The sequence below is a fragment of the Watersipora subatra genome, chromosome 1 (assembly GCF_963576615.1).
Source record: "Watersipora subatra chromosome 1, tzWatSuba1.1, whole genome shotgun sequence".
NCBI classification, from domain to species: domain Eukaryota; kingdom Metazoa; phylum Bryozoa; class Gymnolaemata; order Cheilostomatida; family Watersiporidae; genus Watersipora; species Watersipora subatra.
Window position 1 is genome coordinate 58,210,066 of NC_088708.1, and position 21,050 is coordinate 58,231,115.

A 21,050-nucleotide genomic window follows, 5' to 3' on the forward strand; every position below is an offset into this window, starting at 1 on the left:
TTGTGTTTTAGAATAGGTATTTTATTGCGCATAGATATATTCTCTATGTTCGTTTATAAATACACGAGTGCAGCAAGAGCTGAGGACTAAATTGTATAAAACTACATTCGTTGTAACTTTTGTACATAAGAAATAATCACATCAGAGTATGCAAGTTATAAACTAAAAGGAAAATGAAGAGTGCAACATAGTTGTGAGGAAGTGAAGATATATATAGACTAGAAACTAATGAGAGCAATGAAGGTGGTGGGCTGCTCAACCTTCCCGTCTATAAAGACAGTGGGAGCTGCAACACCAAGCCTACGTTCCAAGTCATCATTATCCTGTTAGTAGCAACTGCTTTAAGCACCATTGTTTAGCACCAGTTATCAATATAAACTACTCATCTTGTCTCTCTATACACCACCATTTGTCTAAAATGCATCATAAAAACCTTGACCTCAGTCACTTAGATCTCCTGTAAACTCTTTAGAAACTGAAAATGAAACTGCTAGCGTTAAGGAGATGTGTAATCAGAAAATAAAATACTTAAATCCGGCTCCAAATTTGCTGACTTGTGTTTATATACGAATACGTTTTTCAGAGACTTGAATTAGACAGTGAAACGCCAGTGTTGCAACATAAAAACCCAAAAACTAAAATTCCGTAATCAGATGAGATATTAAAAGTGTTTGTATTTTTTTACGCCATGTAAGAGCTTAGTGGAAGCAAACATCACCAACTCCCAGCTCGATCTGCTGTGATATATCTGCTGTTATGTATGTTGCAAAGTCAATGATGGGAAGCCGTTGCGATCTCTTGGTCTTTATTTCGAATACAGCCTGCCCCCAAGAATCTCTTGTCTGTAACAATAACAAATCCTAGGAGCTGAGGCTACAGTTTGTGTGGTATTTTTGACAAATGTCAGTATAAACTAGTTACTTAACAATACAGTAATTGCATATTTTTATGTCACAGACATTCAAGTGAGCACATAGGACAGCACATAACCTTAAAAGCGTCATATAATTTTTTGCCAGATGTAGAGTATATCATACTGTAAAACACTTTCTAGATGCAGATAGATAAAGATTAAGTAATTATGTTGATACTATTTTCTTTACAGAACTGTTTCAAAAGCCTTAGAGCCAACTCGAACCCGGGACAACAAATTCAAAAGCTAGCGTGCTACTACTACACCACTCAATCGCCTTGCTACTTCATGAGATAATTATGCATGTACTGATTACTCATGCCAATCTCTCAGTGTATAGGACTGGCCAGTGTACTAGTAACAATAATAATAGCAACTATTATACCTGGCATGAGTCTGAGATGACATTGTAGGTGAATTTGCTGCTACCATGAGGAGACAACTCCCTGTCATCATTAGTCATGAATTTGACTGCCTGTTCTGAGGTTGAGTTGTCACTAGTGAAGTAGCTTATTGTGTTATAGCAGCCAACAGTTAGCTGTTGTGTGGCCTCTGAACTCAGCAGCTGAAGGAAGTTCAGTTGGACTTTGTCCATTTTGTATGTGAGCTGCAAATATCAGCATAATAGGGGTCAGGAAAGACAGGAGATGAATAAGTAATAACATATTAGAACTCAACTAAGCCTTTTTGACTTTGTTTGAATTACTGTGTGAGACAGCTTGCTAAAATATTGCCAATATTGTCAATATTGCCTAATATACGTGCAAAACCAATGACTGGAAAGTTGTCAACCACTGTTGGAGTCACTTACACAACTTTCATGATTTCTACTTTGGTATTTTGTTTGTTTATTTCGTTATACAAACTATGCTAGTTTAGGCATAAAAATCTTACGATAGAGCCCTGGTTCATTTCTGAAAGCCAGATGTGTCCACTGCCCTCTCTATATAGTTGATCCCTGCGAATAGTGGTTGGTTTAGGAATGATGCAAGTCTCTCCAGTGGATATCTTACAGTTGACTAGAAGAGCGTCCTTGCTGTACACAGAAAATAAAAATGTTCATATTGCCTCACTTGTCATACAAGTATTATGTCTTAAAACAAAAAATACGAGGCTCAATATCTTTAATTAATGATTTTAAGCATACTGAAATCAATTAGAAACAATTTTAGTTGAGAGATCATAGGAAAACAACTGTAACAACTTAATATATGATTGTGATAGTTTTATGTACTTCAAGATTGGTATTATCCAAATGGTGTAATCTTTCATGTATTGACATGTTAAATCAGTTTCGAGTGAAGGCATCATCACGCGGTGCAATGTCTGATTCAGACCAATGTCTAGCCTGTCTTGACAAACTGTTGTTTTTTGTGGAGTTGTTCTCCGTCGAGCAGGCGAGCAACACAACAGCTTGTCACAAGATGTACTGCACCTGATGCATCAGCTGCACTTATAGGGAGTTGTTCTCTTCCATCTATGCGGCTTGGCTGCGATGTTATGTCAGTCGCTCCACTAGTAATCATAACAGATTTCGCGCAAAAATTTATGTAGAAAAAAAAGATTACAACGTTTAACCAGTGACCAGTCTCTGCGGTAAACTTTAGTAGAACTTGAGAACTTAGGCAACAACAGCGACTAAACATGTTGTTATTTGTGCGCTCAGTCAGTTTATTTTCATTTTTGTATCAGTCAGTTTTATTTGTTCTTATGGATTTTATTTTCAATTTATTTTATTCTTAAGTTTTACTAAAGTTTTACAACAGAGTTGTAAACAACCAACAGTCTTTGGTTGAACGTTGTAATCTTATTTTTTTATACATAAATTTTTGCGCAAAATCCGTTATGATTACCAATGGAGCGACTGACATAACATCGCAACCAAGCCGCATAGACGGAAGAGAACAACTCCCTATAAGTGCAGCTGATCCATCAGGTGCAGTACGTCTTGTGACAAGCTGTTGTGTTGCTCACCCGCGCGACGGGAGACTACTCCGCAAAACAACAGTTTGTCAAGACAGGCTAACCAATGTTGTATGTATGGCATGCAAGGTGCCACACACTGCTATGCAAGCTTATGCAGGTGGGCGGTTGGTGTGAACCAAATAGCTATGAAATCCCAGGATGACACAACTAAATCCTGCACACACTCCACAATGCATCGCGCGAGGTCGCAAAACAATGCTCCAAGAGCATTGTTTCTGTTTCCAAAACAATGCTCTTGGAGCATTGTTTTGCGACCTTGGACGATTTATCTGAAAATATTGCTCTGAATCAGGCATCAGGGAAGCTCTGTGGGGACCGCAAGCTAGAAGAGAAATGACAACTGATAGAGAGCCCGACCTGTTGCCAAGGTTAGGATCAATCCAGTATTCACCATCGTTCAACTCAGGGTAGGCCTCGGCGAGGTGTTTGCATGTTCTAGCTGGAGAGTCTTTGCTTCCCTTTGGTTTGGCCATGGCTACAAGTTGACAAAAGTGTTTTAAATAACATGTACTACGCAATTACTACTTCCGTTGAATTCATTACACGCCACTCAAACTTACACCAAATTTTCATACATCTGTGCGAATGTTCTGTTGCCGCGAAAAAAGTGGGTTTCACATAGCTGAAGACAAAAATATTTTACTGAAATACTACACAAAGGTAGATTTAGTTATTTAATGATTTTCTTTTATATCATTCTACAAACAAACTCGGCTTTTAGTAAAATCTTTCTTATAATAAAAGCTGTCTGTCTATCTCTCCGTCTATCCAAAGACACAGTAAGGGCGTTAGGGAAAATATTGCACCACACAAGAATCAAAGACAAAATATTTGGCTTCGAAGCCAAGCACCCTACCACTGCGCCACCTGACCACATTTTCACACCTAGGAATAATTGCGCACATACTTATTACACATGACCATCTCTCCCTGCGTAGTAGTATTTAATAGCTCTCTATGGTGCTACCATGGCTATTAGCTGCTTATTATTCTACTATTAACTTCATAGCTATCCTCTAACTTGCGTAACGGGAGTCGACTAACCTTCTACAGTTTGGACGATATCAAGGACATCGTCATTGTTATAGACATTGCTGTCGTCCATTTGATAGCCTTTGGAACCAGATCCTCCTCTGAACATGCTCATCATAACCTGAGGAGAAAAGGAAGGAGCAGATCCTGGAACTCCTGGAGGACCAGATATACCAGTGCCACCACGACGACCATCATCACCAACATCTCCAGTTTTTCCGGGCATGCCCTGAGGTCCCATGACTCCAGTTCTGCCAGGCATACCAGGTTGTCCAGTTAAACCGGTAGAACCACGGGGTCCAGGAAGTCCCATAGGTCCAACTTCTCCTTGTTCACCCATTGGTCCCTAAAAATTTTTAAAGACTTGTCTTAAATATGTGCATGAAAAGTAAACGTGCCAAAAGAACTCTCTTAATGATATTTAAAACAAGCTTGTACCTGAGGTCCTGGTTGTCCAGGTGGGCCAATAGCACCTTGGAAACCTCGGTCACCAGGATCACCATTATCTCCAGCCTCTCCCTGATTTCCGGGGGCTCCTTCTGGACCTAATGGCCCAGGTGGACCATGTGGACCTGCAACACAGGAATATAATAGAGATCTGCTCAAACTTGTTTTTATCTCGGCACAAATAGGCATACTTAACAAGCAACTTCAAGCTAAAAAATGAGATAAACCAAAAAGGCAGAAAACAGAGAAAAATAGAAAGGTCAGAAAGGTGAGAAAGAATGAAACAACTATGAATGTAAGAAAAAAGACAGTAACATAAAAGAAAAAAAGGAAAATTCTCTTGTACCTGCTTCACCAACAGAGCCGGTCTGTCCCATGTCACCACGTGCTCCTCTATCTCCTTGGGGTCCTTTAGGTCCAGCGTTACCCGCAGGTCCTGGCATGCCAACCAAGCCAGGTATTCCTGTAAATAGAAAACTAGTGTGAGTTCACAATAATAGGTCTAAAATTCGACTGAGCAATGCCAAAGTGTCAAGGTTATCAACTTTGTAACCCTTTTTCTGACAACAATTTCTCATTAAAATGAATATTTTATGATATTGAAGTATTGTTTTATAGGTTTTGGAGAGTCATTACTACGGAGCAAACAAACATACCTGGGGTGCCGATGGGCCCTTTGTCACCATTTCTACCAGGTTTGCCAGGTTGGCCATCCATACCATTGTTACCCGGAGCTCCACGCTCTCCTGGAGCACCGATGGGTCCAACAACTCCTGGTGGTCCAATGGGACCAGTAGAGCCATCACGGCCATCATGTCCAGCTGCTCCAGCGTCACCCTGTAGAGTAACAAGACATGATTTACACGCCTCGAGTGCGTAATGCTATGTTTCAGCATAATTACCTCAGCTTCACATGCATTGAAGTAAAAGACAGCGTAGCATAGCGCGGGTCACGTGAGGTCTCTAGAAGTGAGTGGCATTGCGTGATTCGGGAAAGTTGGCTGTCCCTGTACAGTTAACTATATTGTTATATTAACTATGCGATATGCAGGTTTTCATTTTTTGCCTCAATATTTATATGCAGTCTTGGCCAACAGTGTAACTGTTTTAATATAAGTTGTTCTTAAACCTCTAATGATTCTGCCATTAACACAGGAATTATTAAAACAAAAGGAGAAAACTTGTATGCGCCAGCGATAAGAATGGTCATGTGCTGCCAATGTTATCCACAAGCTTCGCGAATACTTACATGTTTGAAAAGAGAGATTTTATTCATAATTCACAATTTATATATAAATCTCAATGGTTATCTTTTGTTTGTCTTTTGTTTTCGATCATCCGTGTGTCCAAATATAGATATTAGAATCTAACAATGAAAAGTCCATATGGTATCACAACTTGACTCACGATGATCTAAATTGCAAGTCTGCAAACACACAGGCCTAACCACAGAGCTAAGCCAATCTTTTCATTCTCAGCTATCTTATTTATCCTTATTGTAATTGAAGCTAGATATGTAATTTACTTTTTGTTATTAATTGCTATTACCTTTTGCATTTGATTTTCTTTTGAAATATTTTAAAAGCCATTTCAAAATATATTACCTATGTTTTTATTTGTAATTTTCAAATGTGCTGTTTCAACTTCAAATTTACCGTTATGTGACACCTTCAATTTCTGGCTCTTCCTCTAAGGTCATTCTGTAAAAGCTAAAACTTTTCTTACATAGGCGGTTTTACATTGTGTTATCTCAAGTAAGATTGCCTCTACATTCTCTCTATGTTCAGTCAGACAGAGTACCCTAGTGCGCTTCACTGCTATACGTTTGTACCAGTATTGAGAGGTACCAATATTGTCCTTCATAACTTTGATTTGTAACCTTGTTTTATACAGTGCACCTCCGAGTTACGATTATCCTGTTATACAGTTTTTTCACCCTACAATGCGGAGTACGATGGTTTTTCACCCCGCCATTCGACATTTTCTTCGTCACGCGGCGTCAGCAAAATGTTTTCTCGCAATTCAAATTTTGCAGTTGATGTGCTGACTACGACGAAATAACAAAGATGCCGATATGCTATTCGCCGAAGTTCCTTTCACAACGCCTGAAAAAGGCTTGCTCTTTCTCTCTTAGTTCAATGTTAGTCGTTACAAGTTACCGGTATAGTAAAAATGAAACCAGAAACAAATAGATGATACAATTTTAGACACTGACAAAATTACAGTTTAGTCTTAATAAAACACTGACTAAAACTTAGTTTTGAGTATGCGTTTAATACGCTAAATTCAATTAAGTTAAATTCCAAGAGCTACACCGGGCATTCAGTAGTAGATTACAAATTTGTTATGTTCAACGTGTTCATGCTAAGCTTTGATAATGATATTCTTAGCAGCTGAGCTCAGCACCTATTTCAGAATAAATATTGTTGAAGAACAGCTACATTCAGTCAAATTGAGTGGCTTACTCGGGGTCCAGGCGCGCCTGCTCTGCCAACCTCTCCTTCAGCACCAGCTGCTCCGGGTGCTCCTTCTTCGCCTTGTGGTCCAACTGCGCCAGGAGCTCCAGTTTCACCGATGTCTCCAGGCAAGCCAACAGGTCCTTCCAAACCAGCCTCTCCTGGTGCCCCCTGAAAAAATTAGTCATCAAAATAGTATTTGAACAATCTATATTCTCACAACTAATCAAAATGCTTGTGTGTATTCAAAGTTTATTTATACAAAAGATTCTGTCCATCTTTTACATAGATAAGTCATAAATATATCGGAGCTGCCTTACCATCATTCCTGGCACACCGGGGTGTCCCATAGCTCCAACCATACCAGGAGCACCTTCGTCACCTTGTGGTCCTGTCTCTCCAGGGGGTCCTGAAAATCCTGGCATACCAGTGTTGCCATTTCGACCATTAGGGCCTGGGATTCCTGGTAGTCCTTCCTCTCCAACCTTTCCTGTTGGTCCTCTGGGACCAGGATCACCTTGAGCTCCATCTTTACCATTCTCGCCTAAAGAAATCCTATACTACAGCACCTCTCAGAGAAATTCATAATATATATAGGTAATTTAAAATTACAATTTATTCTGTTCTTAAAAAATATTATTGTTTAAATACCTTCGGGTCCTTCTTCTCCCTTAGGTCCAACATCTCCTACTTCTCCTCTCTTTCCTTGAGCGCCTCTCGCTCCTTGTCCTCCTTCAGCTCCTTGCTCTCCAGGCAAACCTTGCTCTCCTTGGAAGCCTTGATCTCCCTGCAATGTTAAGATGCATCTTACAATGGAAAATTATTAGTCTTGTTTCTTCATGCTAGTTTGACAATATGCACGTGGAAGCTGAGAACTTGATAAATTCATACCTGTGGTCCACGCTTGCCAGGAGCACCAGCTGGTCCAGGTGGTCCCTGCACACCATTGGCACCAGGATTGCCATCTGGCCCATCAACTCCGGGCTCACCCATTGGGCCAGGTGGTCCTACTGGACCCGGATACCCATCTCTACCATCATCTCCAGCCTGTCCCTCTGGTCCAATGTCTCCATCAGGCCCTGTTGTAAATGCAAGTGTGCAACTACAGCAATTTGTTCTAAGGGTTGTTGAGCTTGCAAGAATTTCCTGCCGCAGCAACATGATTTTCAGTTAAAAGGCACTAATCTTTTAAGCTTTTAAAAATGAAACTGTGTTTTTGCTGTTTTTGTTTATTTTATAAAATTGACCTTGACTTTTTGTTAGCAATCTCAACAAAATAACAATTACCTGGAAATCCCTGCTCTCCGGGACTGCCTCTGACACCAGTTAATCCTGGATAGCCTGTATCACCAATCTCTCCTGGTACACCAGGTGGTCCATTTTCACCCCTGAATCCCATTTCACCAGGAGTTCCAGGAAGTCCACGTTGACCCATCCTTCCATTATCTCCATTAAGTCCTACATCTCCCGGGAAACCAGCCTCACCATCAGGTCCTGAACAATCATGTACACATTCAATAAAGCAGGTTTCTACTTCATGCGTTTGTCTCAACCACGGCTTTCTTGGCTACAATAAAGTAACTTCTGAACCACATTTCCAATTTTAACAATAATCAGTATTTGTCCAAAGATATGAACCTTGACATTTGGCTTAGCAGCCAGCGGCGCTACCATCTGCCCCACTCGACTAACTTGCTGTATTTTGGAGTACTTATGCAGATCGTGATCACGCATGATGATCTCTTGCAGCTCATCGGACGGCCAACGTACTAGTTAATATTAATAAAAAATACTGTTATTTCATGTAGTCTTAAATTTAGCTTTTAATCATTCTTATAGTCAAATAGGCTTATTTTACTTAATAACTGACCTTGAGCTCCTTGTGCCCCTTGTGCTCCAATGGCACCAATGTCACCGGGCTCTCCATCATCACCGGGAGGTCCCTGTTCTCCACGTGGTCCTGGATATCCGTTAGGACCAGCAACTCCTTCCATACCTCTAGGTCCTTGATCTCCCTGGAGCACAAATTATTGTTAGTATGAATTGATTTTCAGAAATCTATTTTGCAATATATTGGAAAGCGTCACAATCTTTCAACGACCACCACAATAATAAAAACTAGAAAACTATAGTTGGTTTATTATTGTTTACCGGTTCACCAATGGGACCTTGATCTCCAGGCTCTCCATTTAGCCCAGTGTCTCCAACTGGCCCACGTGCTCCCTGAGGACCTTGCATACCCGGAGCACCACGAACTCCGGTTGGTCCAGCGTCGCCGGCTCGACCAGGAGAACCTAAAAGCGTATGTTACAGAGAAAAGCCTTAGTCATAGAAAAGATGCTATGTGATTTTTCAGTGCCAAGGGACATCAGGCTATTGCGAAAAACTCATTCATGTAAGACGACACATTTAAAGTTTTACTACTTTTTGAGGCCACAAATGTCTTTTCAAGTTTAGCTTACTTGCCTAAAAATTGTATAATTTAAATTTATAAAAATAATAATTGTTTTTTATGTACCTGTTGGTCCCATAGGGCCAGGCTCGCCAGGACGTCCTACTTTGCCATCTTCTCCATCAAATCCAGGAAGACCGGGTATTCCAGGATCTCCATCATTTCCTGGGGATCCAGGTAGACCTCTGCGTCCTGGTCGTCCCATATAACCCTGTTCTCCAGTAGCTCCCTGCAATGGTTCAATATTCTTGATCAGCTTTTGTTATCTTTTAGGCTGTAAAATCTTACAATAATTGTCTAACAATTATTTTGTAAAAAGCACAAAAATTACAAAGTGTTAAAGAGACTGGCGTAAGTACTTTGCTGCAAATTCAATATCTTGATTGCATCAGCTATCATAATTATGAGAATTGGACTTTGCATTCGAATTTTAGCAATAACTTCAAAAGTGAAATGGTTAGTTGTCTGCTCATATCACGTGCTGAACAGCGTGAGTAGACAACTTATTTTGTCAACTAGATCAAAGACATGAGTCTGTCAGGTTTCCCTAACTTAATGTTTCATCATTTATAATTTTCCTTCCCTACATCTAGTACTCTTCTATATATCAAATAAAATATCGCAGACAAACAGAACTAAGATCTATTAATCATATTGTTACCGTATCTCCAGATTCTCCATTTGCGCCGGAAGGTCCCCTCTCTCCGGTAGCTCCTCTTGCTCCGGGAGCACCATCTCGACCTACACATATATGTAGTTTTAAAATATCGTGTTTAAGATATTTAAAGGTGAATATATAAGTTCAGCTTTGCATCAAATATCAGCCAGACTTATCAATGTATAACAGGTTCTCACCTGATTGACCGATGTTTCCGGGTTGACCTTGTATACCTTGAGCACCTGGTGCACCGGGTGCTCCAACATCTCCTCTCTCACCAGTAGGTCCAGGGAGACCTTTAGGTCCTGGTGCACCATCTCCTCCAGCGGGTCCTGGCATGCCACGCATTCCTGGACTTCCAATGGCACCGACCATACCTTGTTCTCCCTAAATATCACCAGAAACACTATATTACAAAATGCTGTACCTTCAACATAGACTTACTGATAGATCTCTGTATTTGCATAGCATTGATTAAAAGTTGAAAATAGACTATTAATAGATTATTTATTGAATGATGCTACCGTCAGCTATAAATCCAAATAATAATCAGGCAGAAAGAATAAGGAACGGTGCATTACTGACCATCGGACCTCGGTCTCCTGGCTCTCCAGGAGCACCAGCTGCGCCAGTGGCTCCCATGGGACCTGTGAATCCCTGTGGTCCCTCGGGTCCAGGAGCTCCATCAAGACCTGGATCACCATCCATACCATTTTCTCCATCATTACCAGTTCGACCAACTACTCCTGCTTGTCCCATCTTTCCAGGGTTTCCACGAGCTCCTTGTGCTCCTAAACACGGACAAACAGTTTGCAAATAAGTTTTTTTGTATTTTTGGTGAGTTTGCATTTTTGGTGAGTTTTCATACTAAGAATGTCTAAAACACTAGATAACCATAAAATTACCTGCGCGCCCCTTCTGGCCACGATTTCCTTCGCCTCCTTTAGGTCCAGGGGCACCAGTCACACCAGGTGGTCCAGGCATTCCAAGGTCACCGGTGTTTCCTGGGGGTCCGGCTATTCCTGTAGGTCCACGCATTCCAGGAGGTCCTGGTGGTCCAACTCTTCCTCTGTCACCAGGCTGCCCTGCAGGTCCCTGTAAATGTTGGCACAATGTGAATGCATCAATCTAAACTTGCGTCATGAAGTCATATAGCTAGCGTTGTTTACAGGTGACTTGGTTAACACATTCACAGCGTAGATGTAAAATTGCTGCTTACCGCAACTCCTGGTGCACCAGTGTGACCGACAGAACCACTTGGTCCTTTAGGACCGTCAACTCCAGTGTCACCTTTTTCTCCTTGTGCACCAGTGAGACCACGGTCTCCTTTAGGACCAGGCATTCCTGGCATACCTATATACCAAATTGGTAACAAGTTGTGAAATTCTGCGAAGACAACTTCGAAATGCACTTTAGTAATTGTTCAATCTTATCTCTCTTGCATATTTTGAGCCAATTAGATGGAGAAAGAGCCCCAAATTGCAAAAGTACATATATACATATCCATATACATATATACATATACATATATACATACATATATACATGTACATATATGTATGTACATGTACATATATATGGATATATATGTATATAGCTTCTACCTTCATTATTACACTGTATATAGCGACTCGTAGTAATGTAGACGTTGTCTTGCTTGCACTATATGTACATCACTGTCAAACAAGGTGGTCTCGGAATGGCTCAATTTTTAAAAGTTGATGCATGTTGTCAATAGCTTGCATTTTGATAATTCGATGATTATCATTTTTAAATTCTAGTATTATAGCTTTTCTTTCAATTTTACCAGATTTTCAATACCATAGGTAAATGATCTCCGAATTTGATGCGGTACACCAGAGGGCACTGTTACGTACCAGGAGCTCCACGCGCGCCAGGTGGACCATTCATACCAGGTGCTCCTGATTTTCCATCATTTCCTCTGCTGCCATCTTTACCAGTAGCACCAGGCATACCCACTGGTCCTCTCATTCCAGGTGCTCCAGGGGGTCCAGCATCTCCACTTTCTCCCCTTGGTCCAGGAAAACCTTGAGCTCCTGCTGCACCAGATGGTCCAGGCTCGCCTCGAGGTCCCATGGGACCCTGGAGTTATAACAACAGGTTGAGTAGACAGTCGAGCTATGAGCAGTTGTGCTGCAGTTATGTTGCATCAGACAAATTTGGATGGATCTGCTGTGTTGTGTCAGCAACTTTAATAGGTGTTTAATGGCTCCTATACTAAATACTTCATAGATAACAATGACTTGCTAAAATCAATCTACAACTAAAACTTTTGACAACAAGTAGCAGGTGGGTAGCATTAACCAATACTGCTTTCTTGTTTTTTGTTGTTGTTACGATGCCAGCGCTCATAGTAACTCTAGTCTCTCTAATTAGCTTAGTAACAATATCCAGCTAATGAAAAACTGAGGAGACAGCGCTGCCGCAGCAGTATTGCGAGTCATCAACAGTCTGCGCTTCATGACTTCTATGGGCAAACAGCTGAATTTTCCAACTTGACATCTAGATTACCATGTGAGAAACTATTTGTACATTATTTACATGTTTGGTTTGGATTTCTGACATTTTAGTAAATGAGTGCAAAACCAAATTAAATGTAGGGGTGTGTTTAATGTTCAAGTGGTGCTCATCAGTTGGGTGCTAGGGCTGAGTGCGAGAGGCCATGTGGGCGAGACATCAATTAAGGCTAGCCCGAGAACTACGCTTGATTAAACTGCTTTGTTAGGGCTGGGAGGGTGTTGAAAGGGAGTCTGCCTGAAAATTTACAAAAAAGGAAGCCAATTGAAGAAAGTTCAAAGTAGAAATAGATGAAGGATGGTCTACTAGTCTATCGGTCAACTGTACTAGGATAGCGACGTGTTTATTTAATAAGATGATTCTAAAGATATAAATGCACACAAATGACCTAGAAAAACACAATATTGGTGTAACTCCAGAAAAAATACATAAGTTGTCAAAGGAAGCATATAAATGTTCATGTGTAACAGGTAAAACATTCACGAAAACACAAGCAGGTTTTGACACAATTTCCACCTGTATCTTGAGTATTTAGAGCGTGTATCCTCCAGATATTGTTGCATATCTTCTGCCAGTGTTACCTTTCTCTTCTTCAGTAGCTTCAGTGAAGCATCTCGTAGACCAAAAGAAAATCTCTAGATTATGAAGCCAAGCTAGAGATATTCTTTTAGACTACAGGACACGCCAACACTTGCCGCCTCTCTCTAGTCAACTGAGCTCAGCCTGCCACGCAGATGCCTTACACATGGCAGTTCATATAGGCTTGACCTCTGACCCGAGAAGTGCCGGGCAAAGCTTGACAGCATCAATGAGATAGCTAGTCAGCGGGAATAAGTTTATTAGCAGACCTCAAATTCCAAAAGAGATGAAAGATCGTGTGTCACGCAGAGAGTGCTGTTATTGGTGTGATTTGACAAGGGATAAGGAGGCATGGCGAAGGAAGGCATTAATTTTCATGGCCATGTAGATGTAACATGCTACAGTGCAAGCATGTCAAATCTGTCTGAATAGTGGGCACTTATATTCCATGATCTAACTACGTGATGAGACAAATTTTATTTTGTTAAAGTGTATTTTGCAGAATAGACACTGAAATTAGGTGGCTGTTGTGTTCCCTAATGCGTTTCATGTGAAATTTAAACCATCAATGATGTCCAGTAGTTGTGCTCGTGTATATGGTTTGGTAGATGACCAAAGAAGTCATATATAAAATGCTGAGATACGAATAAGAAAGATTAGGCCAACTTACAGCTCCGTACTGCGCGGGAGGAGGAGCATATTGGTCACTCTGTATATTGTGTATCTGCAACAAAACATGCTGTCAACATTTCATCGGCATAGCTTGACATCAAGTCAACGTAGCATAAAATCCACATTACATAGAATCAACATTACATCAAATCCACATTACATAGAGTCAGCATTGCAGAGAGTTAACTTTGCATAGAGCCAACATTGCATAGAGTCAGCGGAAAATGAAGTCTGAGTTGCATTGGCTAAGTTTGTTATAATGGCAGCACAGCATAATCAGCATTGTATAGAATTAAACAGTGTAGAATGAGAAGTCAGCGGAACAGGCAGCCAAACATGAGATATTGTACAAACATCTGCCAGCTATTTGCTTCGTTTGCCTGACAGGAAAACTCAAATTAATTTTCTTCCATGCCGCTAACTCGCTACAGCCAGCTAAGGAATGTAGCTGAGCAGCCAACCGTAGGTCGAGAATATTGCGAGACGTTTACACAACTGTAACAAATTGTTTGTGGTCATTTAGACTAAATTTCAGAACCTAATGTAACTGTCCAAATAGTCCAAAAAATATTTTTTTATAAACAAATGAAAGCTAAATGCTGTACACCTAGCAAGGCAAACTTGCGCTTTTGATACAGCATTTCTGATAGTATGGCCTTAAAGGACCTCATGTGACTGGAAAAAAGTGTTGGATATTGTTTTAGAATTAACCATTGGTTGGTATGGAGAGGCCCCAAACTAAGATTTTTAAACAAACTAGAATTACAAGCTATTTAAAAATCTCTGTTATTACAATTACATAGGCTGTCCATCAACGCTCAAACAAAGCTTTTCTCTTCTGCTGCCGTCTACGCGATGATGTGGACTAACAGGACTTCTCTGACATGGAAAGCTCAAAGAAAGAATACTGGCTGAGCTTTCAGCCAGAAAGTAATTATATGACCACAATTTGAACTGCCAGCTAATAAAGCTGCAATCAGTGCAATAACTCTTTGGGAATTGTAGAGAACATTCTAGAGAAATCAAATATTTACATAACAAGCACCTGTATACCACTGCCATTTCCCAGCAAGGCCTTGAAACGCACTCACTATATGTACAATAGAAATCTAGTCCTGTTTCTACTTTCCCCGTTTATAACACTATTTATAATTTTCAACTCTGTACACTATGTATAATTGTCAACTTTGTACACTCTGTGCAATTTTCAGCTCTTGTACACTATGTATAATTGTCAACTCTGTACACAATGTATAATTGTCAACTTTGTATACTCTGCATAACTGTCAACTTTGTACACTATGTATAATTGTCAACTCTGTACACTACGTATAATTGTCAATTCTGTACAATCTGTATAATTGTCAACTCTGTACACTCTGTATAATTGTCAACTTGGTACACTGTAGAATTTACTTACTTGTTGAGCTTGGTCACTTTGATATTTATCACCTACAAAATACACAGACAACAACTTTAGACAATTTTAGAGACCTCTTGAAAAGACGCTTACCATCGTCAGGTGTTTTCATTACTCGAAATAACTTGGCACCATATTTATTGTAAAGCGTGCATCACTAATATATATAGGCAAATGTCAGATATATCTACATTAGCCATAAAACCTACAAATTATCACAGTTTTCTGTATGAGTGGATACACCCATATGTTTCATATTTGGTAATACAAAGATAAATTAGGGCTATCTCAAATACTAAAGTTAAATCCACTTTTAATATTCCATTATACATATCTACTACCAGATGAAAGGTATATGCTACCTGTTAATGAAATAGTGCTTTCATGAATTTATTGTGAAATTTTTAATAAGATCATTGGATCAATAAAGCAGCAATCAGGGAGATATGCAGCTACTGTATTTACTCAAGCAACAACCCTTGGACTGAGGCTACTCAAGTACAACATTAACCTTTGCTGGTCCGTCAACAGACAACTTTGTAGAATTTTGCCAGAAAACCTTTTACCGCTTGAAATAATCTAAATATTAATAGCAAAATAACAAAAGTGGGTATATGTGATCTAAGGACGAATATTAAATAGTGCAACTCAATAGTATTATATATAAACTATATTAAAATTGAGAATCGTTCCTCTATAGGATAACTTTGATTATACGATAATCTCCCAGCACAAAAAATTGCTCTCATTGCTCATTTTCAGTTTGATTGGGTAGCAAGTTGAGGTGACACCTTCCAATGATAATATTTGCGCTTGTCCAATCAAGAACAATACTTTTTACATTTTCTGCTGAAGTTAAATTATAGTTGCGCGGAGAGAATTACTGTTATTGTTACATATCACTAAGAGCCACAAAAATATTCTGACTACGTTCTGAAAAGAAAAAACAAAATTTTTTTGTGTTCACAGCTGCTTTTAGCATCTTCAAAATATTTGGTAATATTAATGATCTATTATGATATTTTAGACTCTCTTTAGACTATTCACATATATAACACCTTAGCAACATGCAAAGCTTAATAACAAACATGAGTACATCAAATTGGCAGTTTATAACAAGTGTTTAAAATGTTCGGGAATTTGTCAAATACACATATTATAAAAATTATATGTCGCAGCATTTTTTTTGTATCAGATATAATATCTAATTGGTTCATAGCCAAGATGTTTGCAAAATAAACCTGAGAATATGCAATCAAGTGCTCACAATTTCGCAAGCATCCAAGCCATTTGAGGTTAGCATTTTTAGCAGCAATGCTGGAGAGTAAGCAAGCGGAGAGCCACTTCCCCCACCACAATGATGAAATATATGACGAACTGAGATAAGCAAATAGTCAAACTGATTTCTGTAAAAACATTGGAGCTGATGGAATGCTGACATTTCGACTGTCAAAACAATGATGCCTAATGATTAGTGTGAGGGAGCTAGTGGCTAGAGCCTGATGGATATTCAATGAAATTGAGTGCCATGCTCGACCTCTCTACCACCATTGGTTTACTAAAAGCAATCAACAAACAGCTGGCATCCGATCTCTAAAACTGATTGATAAAACAGAAGACAAGTAGTGACTAAACAATTTGTACGATTACTTTGCTATAAATCAGTGATTTTATGGAGAAGAAACTAACCTTGTTGTCGCGGCACAGCAGTAGCATATGTGATCAAGACAAAAGTCGTGAGACACGTCGTGGCGTCTAACCTCATCTTGACTGTTGTCTATAACTCCCTCCAATTCATAGAGTTAATATATCTGTAGGAGTCCAGCGGGCGTAGAGCCCCTGTCAATTCGGCAGCACCTCTCGTATGGCAGCAGTATCTTAGTGCCCAAGGTCTGTTCTCTCTTCCACACCAGGAGACGACTACTTGCCTTTGAGAGACAAGAAAACGAGTCCTTATGGTGCTAAGACCTATAGCAATCCAGCTCCGCGTTGATAAGTACTCGCCACACTGAAATCATTCAGCTCACCGAGCTTTTGCAATCTGCTGCAAAAAATTTCCTGCCAAAATCCTAACAGCCAATGACAGCTTTCTTTAGTCAAATTACACAGGTTAATTTCCCCCACTTGTTGGGCAGGTATTTAGTTTTACATATGCACTGCAGTATAATTAAGCGCTAGTCCTGGGAGGCTATTGTTTCACGGCAGCTTCGTCTCCAATCAATGGCCAACTTGTTTCAATTACCGACAGACTGGTGCACCAATGGAAGGAACAAAAAACATATGTCTATAATATGACACCAACAGTCAGCATTCGTTGCTTCAAAGACAGTTGCACGGAGGAAAGGCTGCTTGCATATTATTAGGTCATCGAATATGAACCGGCAGCTTCATTGAGCAGCAGTCGCTGACTTTAAAAGAGCTGCGGAGCGATGAACCAATTGACTGGTGGTCTGAGGTTGAATGCGCTGGTTAAATGTTTATGAGGAAAACATAGCGGATAGCGAGTAAACAGTCTTTGCCGGCACCAACAAGGATTGTGTATTCAAGCTTTTATCTCGAAGAACTGTCAGTCGGCATGTCAGTCTGATCATTTATAATTGTTATACAATGAACCTCCGTGTCAATCTCATTATCGCAGCCAAGCCATACTGAAGCAGTCGAAAGACAGCAGAATATGTCACATCTGCTAAATAGTACGAGACAATTTGTTTTGGAAAGTAAAAACTGAGTCGTTTTGGTGTTTTGAGAAAATATTTTCAAGTTTCAATATAAAAAGACTGTATGGAGACCTCAGACCAGAATGAGTGTTAACATTGTAACAAAGTCACTGTTTAGCTTTCAGTTTGGTCCAAGTTGATCGGTGAGTTGCCGTTGAAGAGACCAGTGTGACAACCAAATGAGTGTTGTCTCTATAGAGATACATAGCAGTTCCTAAACTGTAAGACACATGCACTAAGACACATTCAGTATGCCCATTCCTTTAGAAACCACAATGCGTTGATCAAGAAACCTCTCACTTACTCTTCCTCAAGACCTCAAATACAAATTACAGTCAAACATGGATAACTCGCCCACGGATAGCTCGAACACACGGTTAACTCGAACGGTTTCTTTGGTCCGTTCCCACGTAATGATAAACTGCTATAGATAACTCAAACTCAACACTGTTAATTCGAACTGTTTTTTTCCCAACGGCTACCGAAACGGTTGTTATCGCTTTAGAAAATCACTTTATTCCAAGCCATAGAGATAAACCTCAACTTTTCGTAATTCATAAGCATCGGTATTACCACCATCAGCAAAATAGTTTTGTCGACGACTTTTCTAAAGGTTTGGTGAAATTTGATTTATACCAAACATCCGCTTAGCGATCGCCCTTCAGATGCAAGGTAAAGCGAGGTAACCTTTGCATAAACTTCAAGAAAAATCGGCAAATATGATCGTGGGTAAAACGCTCAAAAGAAAAAGATGTCTTTTCTTTTGAGCATTTCAACAACGATCAAGTTTTGCCAATGTCAATCTAAAAAACGTCCTGGCAATAACATCACCTCAAACAACATACCAATCTCAAATGATAAAAACGTTTTAAACTTTACATTAGAAGCATTTAATTTGAAACAAGCTATTTGTGCTTTTGATTTATATTATAGTTTGTATATGTACATGTATCTACTAATAAATAAGTAAATACACGGACTTGTGACAGTGCTCTGATAACTTGAACGCTCTGATAATTCGAACACTTTCGCTCGGTCCCATGAAGTTCGAGTTATCCATGTTTGACTGTATATACTCTACAGAAAATTGAGTTTAATTAAAAACAAATGATAATATAAATTATAAGAACGAACACACCTAAATATAATAACTAAACACATGACAGCTACAATACTACTCTAGTTTTTTTTACAACATTCAGACTCCCTCCTTGCAGGTGTCAGGACCATTTCTAACGACTGTATTTCAATCCAATTAATGTTAGGACTATAAGGTACGCACTACCTTGTTGCCCTAATCGGCTGATTACAGCCACTTTCATCTAATACAAACTTGCCTGCATCCATCAGCCTGAGTGCTGTTCTTTTTACTTTCCATCAAACAAAAAGGTTTGGCTTAAAAGCTAAGGCTAAATTTCGAACAGCTACTGCTTATACCTCTACCCAACATGGCCTTGTTTCTATTCATTTGTCATCTTAACGCATAACTGTGTTGGACTTGAACTAACCATCTTGAGGCAGTGGTGATAAATTTACTCTATGAATGAGGAGAAATACCTCAGTAATATAACTGACCAGAACTGGCCAATAGGGATACAGATATAAAGCACCACATGCATCTTGAGAACTTCTAAGAATTTTATGTTCTGTCATAACCCTGATAGTGTAATAGTTAATGCCATCACGTGACAATTCCCTCTCTATAACAATAAGTTTTGTTGCCTAGCAGCAAAAATGTTACAAAAAAGCTATCCGACAAGTTGAGAAAAACTCTTGTATTTTTATGCTGATTGGCAATACTTGTATACAAAGTGTTATTGGTCTGTCAATATGACTCGCACTGCGCAGCGAAATTAAAACAACTAAAACCAACTTGTCTTTTGCTATATTCTCAATCTTGAATCCTTATTTTCCAGTGGCAAGTAAGGAGTTAGCAAGAACTCAGGCTAACAGGGTTGATTAATCAACAACGGTGAAAATAATAATCAGTCTCCGTAGGTATGTCCCAAACCTGTTGAAAATACCTATAACCATTTTACCTATAGCTATCAAAATAGCAATAGAGTTACTCAGCACACAGTTTATTTTATTTGCTGGCTTGATGGCATTAGCAAAGTGAGACATGTTTCCAGTAAATAACATGGTGTCGAATGGTCACGCCATGCCTAACATGGTAGCTAAGGTTACAATTGCAAATTATAGGTATGGCTGGCTTAACAGAATCACTCCTTAGATTTCATGTGATAAGATAGATAATATGTAGATCATACTGTGCACTAGCTATGCGTAGAAGCTATGTGTAGTAGCTATATGTAGATCATACTGTGTGTACTAGCTATGTGTAGAAGCTATGTGTAGTAGCTATATGTACTAGCTATGTGTAGTAGCTATGTGTAGTAGCTATGTGTACTAGCTATGTGTACTAGCTATGTATACTAGCTATGTGTACTAGCTATGTGTACTAGCTATGTGTAGTAGCTATATGTAGATCATACTGTGTGTACTAGCTATGCGTAGAAGCTATGTGTAGTAGCTATATGTACTAGCTATGTGTAGTAGCTATATGTACTAGCTATATGTAATAGCTATGTGTACTAGCTATGTGTAGTAGCTATGTGTACTAGCTATGTGTTCTAGCTATGTATACTAGCTATGTGTACTAGCTATGTGTACTAGCTATGTGTACTAGCTATGTGTAGTAGCTATGTGTACTAGCTATGTGTATTAGCTCTGTGTAGCAGCTATGTGTAGTAGCTATGTGTACGAGCTATGTGTACTAGCTATGTGTTCTAGCTATGTATACTAGCTATGTGTACTCGGATGCTCAGATATAAAAGTTATAATTGGAAAAGCTGTGATATGCTTGCAGTCGGTGCAGTAGCACGTATATAGTTTTTTAAAACTTTATTTGTAGAATTCTGTAAAGGACTACATTATTGGTGGACAACAAAAGCTGCCAGATGTTTCTGAAAGCTTTACTGAACTGCTGACAGCTAGCGCTATTCACTGTGAGGCCGACACTTTTCTCAGGACTGCAGAATGTGCTTGCACCTGCTACTCATTAGTGTACTGGATATGACTGAACAATGACCCACATAGGTGGAAATACTTTTTTTTATTTAACACGCAGTGTGATTACATTAGAAGGCACAGATTGAAGCTAAGGAGGTATCAGTTTAC

General features: G+C 39.5%; 1 protein-coding gene across 2 annotated transcripts; it reads right to left on the bottom strand.

The window, feature by feature from the left end:
• On the bottom strand, positions 1–17,172 carry LOC137385657 (collagen alpha-1(I) chain-like). Of its 2 annotated transcripts, none has more exons than XM_068072169.1 (25): positions 16,843–17,172; positions 15,154–15,185; positions 13,732–13,785; positions 11,822–12,047; positions 11,164–11,297; positions 10,850–11,039; positions 10,530–10,735; positions 10,223–10,331; positions 9,948–10,027; positions 9,353–9,515; positions 8,986–9,128; positions 8,705–8,849; positions 8,122–8,328; positions 7,726–7,913; positions 7,486–7,621; positions 7,155–7,378; positions 6,844–7,005; positions 5,035–5,215; positions 4,725–4,841; positions 4,370–4,503; positions 3,944–4,277; positions 3,257–3,374; positions 1,808–1,949; positions 1,299–1,520; positions 1–842 (listed from the first exon to the last, which is right to left on the bottom strand). In XM_068072169.1, exons 1-25 carry the CDS (start codon positions 16,916–16,918, stop codon positions 699–701), a joined length of 3,867 nt encoding a protein of 1,288 aa, XP_067928270.1. In that variant the 5' UTR covers positions 16,919–17,172; the 3' UTR covers positions 1–698. The 2 variants fall into 2 exon arrangements, with proteins under 2 accessions (XP_067928270.1, XP_067928269.1); XM_068072168.1 differs by having other exon boundaries at positions 10,142–10,331; positions 16,843–17,171.
• Positions 17,173–21,050: the final 3,878 nt, after the last annotated feature.